Genomic DNA, 12,034 nt, shown 5'->3' on the forward strand with positions numbered 1-12,034 from the left:
ATCGATATTATTCATGATGTTAACCATAGAGTATGGAACAGAAACATTATTTTGATTGTCGTCGACATGCATAGCAACTATTATTATTATAAAACGATGATTATGTTTTTAAATTATCAGTCATTTTTAGTTAAACAACATATTTTATGAAGTAGTTATTAGCATTTAAGCTCTTTTCAGTCAAACGCATTTTATTTTTACACTGATTATTTCGGGCATGCATAAATAAAAACCTCTAAGGAATTTCCTGTAGACTATGGGTGAACTGAACATACACATCAGTAATTTTTGAAAAAACGTTATACTTGCCTTTGATATCAACCGCAACTTGAACAACAACAACCAAAAAACTCGTACTTCTTTCTTTTGTTATTAATAAATACGCATTGTAACCATCATCAATCGGACGAATTTAACGAACCGGTTATACACATTACATGCATAACTTGATGACATCTTTTTTTTTGCCGGTAACGATTTTCGTCGATGCGTTCCTCCCTGTGGATATACAAGCTATAAATAAATATCGCATTTGAGTCATGCCCAAAATATTTCGCGGCGCCGATTTTTTTTTTTTTTTTTTTTTTTTTTTGAGTGTCGAGACTCTTGAAAGATCTGGTCTGAAATTTAACAAGAAGAACAAAAAAAAAATACGAAATGGCATGTAAAAATGAAAAAGCACGCAAATATCAAAGTTCAACTGATACTTTATTGAATTTAAAATAATAATAAAATACTTTGTAATGCGTAACATTTTTTTTCTCTCTCCTGAAATGTGATGTATTTTGAATAAATTCCAATTTTTATCAATATAATTGAATGTAATAAAAAAGTGGCAAAAATTACAAAATATCACTTGAGGCGTCAGTGCGCGCCGTCTCAAAGTCAATCGCCCAAAGCTCCATGCATACCGAAATATATGATATAAATATATGGTGCGTCCATAGGCACATGATGCGTGTTGCGCGGCATGTGGTTGGTCATCTTCCAATTAAGTGATGATCACAAGGCGCGCGAGAGAGAGAGAAATCGGCATAATAAATTATTGGTCAATTTCAAGTTTTTGCCTATGTTCGTCGTCATTTATCGCGCATACTTAAACGGCAAATATCGATACTTTCGGTTTCATTATGTAAATTCTTTTTTACTCAGACAAAGTTTTTTTTTTCGTATTTTGTAAATGCCAAACGATCATGGTGATTCTTTCGACCGTCATTGGTCACTTATTTAAGAGCAGGAAATCGATATTTCGACAGATTGTCATTTATCACGAACCTTCGATATTTCTTGATTCGTTGACAATGATTTATTGGTCAGGCAATATGTAAAATGTCATCAATAGTATCATAACGATGGTGTAGATTTCGTCTCCTTGACATTTTACTTGATTTGCATACATGCTAAAACACGATATACACGACATTTTTGAAAACCTTACCGCAGCCGTACCAAAGCGAAAAACAAACAACAAATAGCTCACATATCAATTTCAAATAAGATACACATCGCTTAAGATGGTTACGGATGAGCATCACATTCCGCGTGTATTCGCTTTCATTCCACGCAACCATTTTCAATATCGATATAATGCCACAAATTCGATATGACAGCAGGTGAATCTCTTCAAGTGGATTATATAATCTTCAGTTGATTTATAAAAATATAAATATATACGCTTGTCTTACATCGAGAGTGACATGAAGAGATAGAGAAAAAAGCCCCCTATAATTTATTCAAATACCATCCAGTCAGACTAATTGATGAGAGAAGATTTCACTCTTTTGTATTCATCACATTGAATGACATAGTAAACTGACTAGTTTCCGTTTTAATACATTCAAATTTAAATCAGTTTTATAAAAGAAATCTTTTGTTTCGCTAATTAAATGCAAAAATGGCTGGCCAAATATGAAATCAAAATATATTCGCCTACAGAATGAGACATGACGAGGACAAACGTTAAACGCAAAACAATAAACGAAATTTAAATAAACACTAAAAAAATTCAGATCTTCCAATACTTTTCGAATGATCACAATCCGATATCGTGTCGTTATGTAAACGGACAGAAAAGATCAGATAAAAAACGCCTGTATAAATTTAAACGCCACATTCTCAGTCGACATGTTTTCATTATCACCATGTTTTACCGAATATGGCCCTCTCAGATTCTGTTTTTTTTTATTATTTCCTTCTCTTTTAATGGAAAACATTTTTTAACGACTGACAACCTAAAATGTGGCCTGAAATGTGAAAATTGGGCATGAACACAGACAAAGGTGAAACATTCGAAAACGAAAGTAAAATGTTGATTATGGTTTTTCTGCGATATTTTAATTGATAGCATTCCAAGAAGTTTCGTTTTTTTCGCGCAAAAATGAGCGGTAAGCCAATATTGGCACGCAATTTGCACAGTGCGTTGCAACAACGGCAAGATTCAAGACTTTTACTTTTGAATTTTTTAGAAGAAAGACAATACACAATATCTTTTTCAAAAATGATTTTGAAATGCGGTTTTTTAAATTTCGAAAGAACAAGTGTCAACCACATTTTGGTAGTAGTTTTAGTTTAGTTTTTTGTAGTTTTACTATCGATTTAATATTTTAAGCTTTTCTTCTCTAATTAATGTTTGTTTTGAATTCATAATTTAATATCGCACAATTAACAAAAATTAGTCAATTTGATTCACATTGTGTCGATGTCATTTAACTCAATTCAAAATTCCTCTAACTAACAAATGGGGTGGTATGAAATCATCGTCGCTAAAAAAAACGAACTAGCAATCAAGTAGACTAAAACGCCATTCGTGAAAACAATTTTAGAAAAAGAACGCAAAAAAACACACACAAAACAAAGCAGAAATTCTTTATTGAGTAACAAAAATATTTGAATGAAAAAAAAAAAATTGTGTAGCACAAATTTAATGGGAAAACACTTGAAAAATCAGCAAAAGCACCACAAAAACTGTTGTTATTTTTGTTCTTTTTTTATAGGTTCGTCCACAATATCGTCCAGGATTCCGTCGTCCAACGATCACAGTGTCGAAAAAATCGAAACCAACGCAATCAAATGATATCACCGACACGACTGAATCATCGTTTTCGGTTACAACGCGCAAGAGCTTGAACAATAACAATCCATACGTGCGAAGAAGATCGCGACCAACTTATATCCCCACAACATCGCACACAACAGTCGCTGCAATCGCTTCAACGGTTGCAAATCGAAACAACGATACGATCGTTAACAAAATTCTTCAACGCAGAAAGTTTGGGCGCCCATCATCAGCACCAGTTTCTGTTGACGCTGCTGGAACGGTAACGAACACCGCAAGCGAAAGGAAACGTGTGACACAAACAAAAACTCGCCCAACAACCGAATCAGGTAAGTCGAACGAATGTTTCTTTTCTTCTTTGGCGTTGTGCATTTTTTTTTCGTCGTGAGCACATTAATATGGTAATTAAACGGTCAATTTGATTCGATAAAATCATTATTGCTGCAATGTTTATCGCCAAATTTATGCGAATTTTAAACTCACGTTTTGAAAAATTGACTGCCGTTAATATATGGATATTAACACGAAATCGTTATTTTTGGAATTTTTCTTCCGTATTTACGATATGAATATATTCAAATAAATGATTTACCGAATAAATCGATTTAAATCGAATTTTTTGCATCTTCTCTAGCTGCAACTGTAGAAAATTTACGACGAACACAAAATCCATATTTCCGCCGACGCTACGCCTATACATCGACAACAAAATCACCAAAGACAACAACAATTGAACCAGAAACGATTTCGGTGTCTGGCATCGGTACGGCACGTCATTCATCGGATCAAGAGCATGAACCAAGCATTGTTGATCGAAAATTTTCGCAAAGTAATCAAATCGATTTGGGCACCGAAATTATAAGCCAAGGTTTGGGTGAAGCTATCACATCAATTTCACGTGCACCATTACCATTCGTTGCATCCACAACGGTACGTAATGTAAAAATTACAACACCCGGAGCAATTAAATATAATAACGATGATTCCGATTATCAAATATCGAAACGAGCTGATTCACCACCGAATAGATGTGAGTATATTACAAAATCATCAAAGTCATTAGACGAAGATTATAATTGAAATAAAAACTCATTAAAAAATAGCAATAAAACCATTGGAGCGTCAACATCTTTCATCGACTGTTGGACCCGACCTACTGTTACCGCACAGTGAAATTCACGACAGTCAAGCACGGCCATCGCGGGATTTTAAACGCACCGAAAAAGTCATTCGAACATTTAGCCGAATTAATTTGAACTCCGATCCGAGTGCAAAGGTATCTGCATCATTGAAAGATAAACCGAAGAAAATTGCATATCGTCCGGTGAACGAATATGATTATTATGACGATGGAGATAGCATCATTGGCAAATCCACATCCAAAGTAATTATCTTTTTCAAACGGAAATTAAAATGTCGACTTTTTTTAAACACATTTTCCGCTTTTTCATAAAATGAAATTTAGGTGAAAGTCATTTTACATGATGCCGGTATAATTGAGTGCTTAGATCAAGGCAATTTTCCGCATCCACTATCATGTCGAAAATTCATATCCTGTGCGAAAATGGAAATTGGAGGCGTGGTCGGGTGGGAATATACATGTCCGAAGGGACTGAGCTATGATCCCGTCGGTGGTATATGCAATTGGGCGGCTGGGTTAGGATGCAAAGAGTGAGAGAAATCGAAAGTGCATATAGCATCAAATTTGTTTCAAAACACACAGTCATCATCCTCCAATTGAATTAAGTCATAGACGAATATACACATAAAAGAAGACAAATTGACAAAACTAGATTACGAGCCATCTGAAAATTGGATTTACATGATATTTGACTCGCTTTTCATGTTTAAAATGAGGAACAACTCCAATTTTGTTAAACAAAAACACTTGGACACTTTTTTCATTTCGCAATTATCTAAAAGATTAATTTGCGCAAAGCTTAAATCCACAAAGAACATGAATTCTTTGATGCCATCTGTTAACTTTTTAAAAGATATCGTCTTCGTGTGTTTTTCGATTTTTCGCTCATTTGAAAAGAAATGCAATGCAAAATCAAACGAAATATCATCCATATACCTTTTTTTACGTTGCTCGTCGCCTAGTTCTTTCTTGTGTGTATTTAGAGATAGAAAAACATTGTTGTTAACATTTTCAAAAAAAAACTTGTTCTTAAGATTTCAATATTAAATTTTAATTTTTCTACTATTTACTTCTACGAGCCCAATCTCAACTTCGTTCTGTTGTACTCTCTATTAGAGATATATACAAATCATACAATGTTAGTTTATAAGTATTTAAATATTTGAGAGTAGACGTTAGCAATATCATTAGGTCGTTATTTAAGATTTACGCAAATTTTTTCAATCAAAGCGATTATTTTTTCTGTGAATGATTGCTTTCTGGAGTCAACAAAAACCTGAAACGTATACGAATAAAACAAAAATTGGTTTGCGTTTTTTTTTCTGCTTATGAAACTTAATGTCGGAAAATTTTCTCGGTTCCGACGACAAGGCTGAAATTCATTTCTTCAAAATCACTATCATTTAGATATCAATATTATTCGGAGAGAAGGAAGAAAAAATTCTCAATTTATTAATAATTTAGTAACAATTGTATGAATTTAGGCGCGATCGCGTGTATCATATTTAATATTTTTTTTAAATGATGAAATTACAAATAGTTAAGAGAACCAATCGTATGTGGCATTTTAAGAGATAAAATAAATGTGAAAAAATTGATAGTGTAAAATAGTTGTTGTTTTTTTTATTTGCATTATCTTTCAATTCCTTATTACAGGCTGTTAATGGTGTATCAAAATATAATACGGATATAAACAGAGAACATTATTTCAATATGATATCACTATAAGCATGATTGCGTGACTAGGTAGTAAAATCTATTGTAAACATGATGATAATAATTTAGAATGTAGAGTAACTTAAGCTTTGCCTTCCAGTTAGTTCACTAAATGAAGTGTTTTGAAAAAGTCTCAATAATTTTGAAAAAAAAAAAAAAAAAAAATCGTTAAAACTTCACAAAATGTGTTGCTCCAGTCAAAGCATACTTTCGCCACAATGTGCAGCACAAAGTGTTGGCACAGCAAATCAACTTTTTGCTTCGTTAGTACAAACGATCTTAGCTGCCCACTGTTCAATTTCGCCGCCTGAAATGTGGCCGCCAGACTATGGACCGAAGGCCATAGAAAACGGTTTGGATGACGATTTTAGTTTTATTGTAATCGGTGCAGGTTCAGCAGGTAAGAGGCATATGTTACACACCATTGTTAAACATACATTTATACTTATGTGTTTCAATAAAGGTTCGGTTCTTGCAAGTCGCTTGAGTGAAAATCCAAATTGGAAAGTTTTATTATTGGAAGCGGGAGGTGATCCACCAATTGAATCTGAAATTCCAGGAATGTCATTTTCACTTCAAAAAACCCGTGTCGATTGGCAATTCAATGGAATTTCAAAAACTGCATGCAAAGCTATGGTCGATGGGTGTTACTGGCCACGCGGTAAGGTTTTAGGTGGATCGTCAACTATAAATTCAATGGAATATGTTCGTGGTATCGCCAAGGATTATGATTATTGGGCGGAGCTTGGAAATTTCGGATGGGATTTTGAAAGTGTTTTACCATTTTTCAAGAAATCAGAAAATCAGCAACAAAAAACATTCGTTGAATATGAAAATGGTCGGTATCACAGTAACAAAGGGCCGATGAAGGTGGATTTTCTTGGCCCAATAGGCGATATTGAAAAAATATTCATTGCAGCAGCCAATGAAAGTGGAATTCCATTTGTAGATGATATTAATGCTGATAAGCATCATGGATTTATAAGTATGCAAGGAACAATTGCAGACGCGCGAAGACAAAGTACGGCAAAAGCATTCTTAATGCCAGCAAAAAATCGACGTAATTTAAAAATTATCAAACATGCTTTTGTCGAGAAAATTCTTATTGATGAAAATAAACGAGCTTATGGTGTGCAATTCGTAGTTGGTGAAAATTGCAAAACGTGTGGAAATTGTAAAAATCGAATGATAGCTCGTGCACAAAAAGAAGTTATTCTATCAGCTGGCGCTGTGATGAGTCCCATTTTGTTGATGTTATCTGGTGTCGGACCGGCTAACGAGCTCGCAAACCGGAGCATTCCGGTTAAAAGTGATTTGATTGGAGTTGGACAAAATTTATTCGATCACATTTATGCTTTGTTGATATTTAAATTTGATGCAGTTCCTTCATCACCAACAGATTCACTTGATTATTTATACCAATTTTTGACAAAAAACGCAGGACCATACGCTCTTCCCACACAAATGGCTGCATTTTTAAGCACTACAAACGACACATCCACTCCCGACATTGAGTTATATGTTTACTTTTTTCCACCGAATTCACCAGATTTTGCAAATCTAATCGAACTAATGAATTATCAACCGGAAATTAAACAGCATTTGTATGAAACAAACGCAAAATTTAGTATGGGTATTGTTCTCCCCGTTCTATTGCATCCCAAGTCTAGTGGTTTTGTCAAATTGAATGGAACTTGTGCTCATAATAAACCGAAAATCTTTCCCAATTATTTTAAACATCAAGACGATATCGATAGACTTGTTGTATCGATAAAACAACAAGTTGCATTCACTTCGACAAAGGCATATCAATCATTTGGAGGCGAATATTTAAGGTTGCCGATTCCAAAATGTGATCAATTAACGTACGAAAGTGACGAATATTGGCGGTGTTATATTAGTTACATGAGCATGAGTGACTATCATGGTGTTGGCACATGCAAAATGGGACCGATTACTGATCGCTCCGCTGTTGTGGATGCAAGGCTGAATGTATACAATATTTCGAGCTTGAGAGTTGTCGATGCATCAATGTATGTTTTGATGTCAATCGATAAGTGTTAAACAATTTTCAATGGGTAACAATTTTTTTTATTTTTAGATTTCCATACACAGTTTCTGGTAACACAAATGCCGCTAGCATTATGGTCGGCGAAAAGGGTGCAGATATGATTAAAGAAGATTATTTGTTGTAAATGTCCATGAAATGAGAAAATATATTTTTTCGCTGAACTAAAAGATAAGATAGTTTTTTATTGATCACCTTTTTTATGTCAACAATATGTGCTAATTAAATATATAAAAGCCATTCCCCACTTTGCTGATACTAGTAAACTAAGATATAATAGTTTGTAATCCAAGAATCGAATAATCGATTCATATTTTAAATACATTTGGTTTGTGGTGTGTTTCTGTGATGTACGTGCCAAATTGAAAAAGTACAATGCTACTGCTTGAGCTTTGTAAAAATATTTTGTGTCCATAACCGTATAATTTCAATTGGCTGAATTTTTTATCAAGCCAAATATGCAATCGCAATATATTTTAAAGTAAAGTGAATTTCCTGTGCACTAGATAACATATGCCAATAATTGGCGAACAAATTTTTTTACACATTACTGATATATGCATATTGTTTTTAGAAGAATGTAAGCCTTCAAGTTGAATTATTCATTGAATTATTGTTTTGAACATCATATAGTATTTTATTATTGTGTTTATTGTCTGAAAAACAAATCAATGAAAAAAATTAGATTTTTCTGAATTAAAAAAAAAAAATGTTTATTGACCTTGGCAAATGTGTCCAAATCCAAACGAGTCAGCCCAAAACCGGTAAAAAACAGTGGTTGTTGAACATTTCCACTCATAAATAAAAAAGATTTTTGCAATTTAATCGGAAGTTTATACCAATTGGTTTGATACAAACAATCGGACATTTTTTGGAAACTTTCGTTGCCCAATTTCCCGAAGTAACAAAATAAAAACAACGTTGCTAGAGCTGACAAAAAGGCCAATATTAGGGTACAGATATTCGAATCAATATGTCTTAGATGCTGAAATAAAATTGAATTGAATATGTCGTGTTCTTATTCTAACCCAATAAATGTATATAAGAGTTGAAAACTTAGTTGAAATTACCATATCCAAATGAAAAATCACAGAAGAAAGATAGACTATTACGTAAATAAATAGAAATATTATGAAACGGGAGAAAATATCTGCTGAAACCAAAAACAAACTGAAAAATTGAAAAAATATATATAGTAGACATTTCAAAGAATTGATGTCACATTTTCAAAGGTCGAAAGCCGATTATCATAAAATAAATTACCACATACTTCTTGACTAAAATATGAAAATCAATTAATTGTCGAAGAGCTTGCTTTTTATCGGTAGATTCCAATTTTTTGGAAAAATCTTCGAACATTTTACGGAATGCTTGAAGATGTAAACATATCGAAACAAAGAATAACAAAAGGATACCAACGAAATATATGTAACATTCTGCCATAGTAATTTGCAAACATGTCTCCACCATATATCCAATAAGAGTTTTTTGGTTCCACGGGAATCTACATTGAACATGAATAAATGTAAGCTTTCTTATAAAAATGTGATTGACACTTAAAAGTCATTTTCACTCACGTCGTTCTGAACGTAATGAAAACCGATTCAATGTCGAATTCTCCTTTCGTTATATAACAAATTATCACTGTAGCTAAAGACAGCATTATAGCACATACAGAATATGGATATTTCATGCAAAAGGAAAACAATTTATAATACCATTCACTTGTATGATTTACTTGTATCAAGTGACGAAACGAGTCTTCGTTTGCATCTAAACAAATTGAAATATTCAGATTACATTTCACAATCACTGAATAAATATATTGTTCTTACATTTCGAATAAATTTTCGTGAGCGATTCAAAGACACCATTGATTTTATTTTGCAAAAAGAATCCCATCACAACAATATAAATCGTAAAAGATGCTGCAGCTAACGCAAATATTGCATACAGCGATTCCTCCAAATCGATCGCGACGAAATTCATGAAGAACACAAGACTTGCTATGAACGCACTCAACATCAATGAAAATACGATTAGACTGCAAACAATACGAGATCGTTTCTCCCATTCACTGCATGGTTCTTTGATTGAACACAGGTTTAACCGAATCATGATACGTTGAACTGATGCAAGAGGTTTCATTTCGTTTTTATTTCAAGAGTTTATACAATTTTTGTAATTTTTTTGGAATACGGACAGAAAAAAGATGCTTTTAGGAAAAACCCAGAAAGAATCTATTTTATTAGACTGAATATTAAACAAAGTATATATTTATTAAAAACTTTCAAATGATCACATGAGTACTTGAATACCAACTGAAATAAAACTACTTGCAGAGGACGTATTTATAGGTGCTTATTCGTTTGAAATATTTAAAAGAACTCGCGCCGAATGAATATAATATTTAAACAAAAACTAAACTTAGTAAAAATTGTAGTAAAATTTGGCCTTCTATTGTTTTATCATTGATCTGAATTGTTCGGCTTATTCTGCCGCCCCCAGCTCCACATATATACCACAAAAATACAATTTTAATTTGAAACGAATGTTTGCTTTGATTCCATATCATAATTCTGCTTATTCCTTTAAAATACGTAAACCATTCAAGGTACTTGCGGTTTTACTGCATTTTAATCAAATATTTACATTTTCTTGGCACGAGTTTTCGAAACCCCCAAACTCAAGGTATTACTTCATTTTTTCCATATTTTATGCCAAAGTCCATTTTCCATATCGTATGATATTTTCCAAACTATTTTGAGAAATCCACATGGCAATTTCACGGAGAACGGCAGTTCCCAACTGATGCAATACCAACATACATATATTACATACATTTTGTTAATCATAAATTGATTTGTTCATTAGACGAAGGATGACTAGTCAAATGTCCGCACATGAAATTTTTTTTAACATACAGTTTCACCAACATCCGGAATCAGAAATATCGAAATCTTCGATTTACCGCAATTTTTTGAAAATTTAATTTCTTTCGGTCTTTTTATACTTAGATAGTACCCAATATCTACTCTCCAAACAACATGCATATGAGGTTAAATATGAAAAACATAAATATAACCATCAGTTATACCTCCAATATAACCATAATTTTGTTCAAAATGATGTAAGGAAAACAGCAGATCTAAGCAGACCAATGCATTATATTTCTGCAGTTTTTTCATTTTATGAATTTTTAACTTTTGATATTCGACTATTCAATATGCTGGAATTTGAGAGTAATCTTTCACATTGCGTCAAAACAAAAAAAATCAGACTGAATAAAACCAAACCTTGGCATCATACACTAATAAACAAAATTTGGATGAGGTGAAACTCCAGCGATAGAACTTGTTTATAGATACTTTCTACATTCACAGTATTTTGCCATGTCCCATTTTTTTTTTAAATGGTGTTGTTCGGAAAATAGAGACATTCGGTGATTTGGTAGAACATATGAGGGTGAAACTCTACTTTTGCAGAAGATTAGATTTGTGATGATCGTTTTGCTAGGTTTGCAATCAATAATCAAAATATTTTAAATTTTTCTTACAACAAAATCATGTTATCAGGACAAATCCGATATTCCTATAAACTTGCTTTCATTGGTTCCTATTTTGAGCTGCAAATTTTACACTCATCATGAAATGTTGCTAATAAGCTATGCTATTGATATAAATTATCGAATAAAATCGATTTTCAACCTGATATTTATTTTCAAAACATTTGATTTCTTTAATGAAATGTCAAATGCGAATTGAATAACATTGCTGTCTTCATTGATCTTAAATGAAAAAATCTATTTCATGACATACTAATCTAATAGGAACAGTTAATGAAAATGACGATACACTTATATTCATCATGGTACACTTACATAATCGATTGAAGTCTGATGGATATTGAAAGACATGCAAATGAGTGGAGACACTGAGAAGCCAGTGATAATGCTCTCTAAGAACTCAAAACATTCGAGAGTGTGAAAAAATATTGAAAATTGTCGATTTGGCAGAGGGGCATGTGAATTGAAAAAATATTAGTTCGAAAGGAG

General features: G+C 32.8%; 2 protein-coding genes across 2 annotated transcripts in view; both read left to right on the top strand.

Annotated features, from left to right (window-relative positions):
- Positions 1-5,754, top strand: part of LOC116344420 (serine-rich adhesin for platelets-like) — a 43,424-nt gene extending 37,670 nt beyond the window's left edge. Inside the window, exons 14-17 of the mRNA XM_031772947.1 lie at positions 2,994-3,384; positions 3,690-4,085; positions 4,159-4,439; positions 4,521-5,754. Of these exons, the coding sequence (XP_031628807.1) occupies positions 2,994-3,384; positions 3,690-4,085; positions 4,159-4,439; positions 4,521-4,730 (1,278 nt within the window). The 3' untranslated portion in view covers positions 4,731-5,754. The remainder of the gene's footprint in view (positions 1-2,993; positions 3,385-3,689; positions 4,086-4,158; positions 4,440-4,520) is intronic.
- A 316-nt stretch (positions 5,755-6,070) lies between these two features.
- Positions 6,071-8,150, top strand: LOC116344190 (glucose dehydrogenase [FAD, quinone]-like). Its single transcript, XM_031772623.1, has 3 exons — positions 6,071-6,312; positions 6,376-7,945; positions 8,014-8,150. The coding sequence occupies exons 1-3, from the start codon at positions 6,096-6,098 to the stop codon at positions 8,105-8,107; spliced, it is 1,881 nt and encodes a 626-aa protein (XP_031628483.1). The 5' UTR covers positions 6,071-6,095; the 3' UTR covers positions 8,108-8,150.
- Positions 8,151-12,034: the final 3,884 nt, after the last annotated feature.

The sequence above is a fragment of the Contarinia nasturtii genome, unplaced genomic scaffold (assembly GCF_009176525.2).
Source record: "Contarinia nasturtii isolate CC-2019 unplaced genomic scaffold, AAFC_CNas_1.1 Cnas_scaffold_1037, whole genome shotgun sequence".
Lineage (NCBI taxonomy): Eukaryota > Metazoa > Arthropoda > Insecta > Diptera > Cecidomyiidae > Contarinia > Contarinia nasturtii.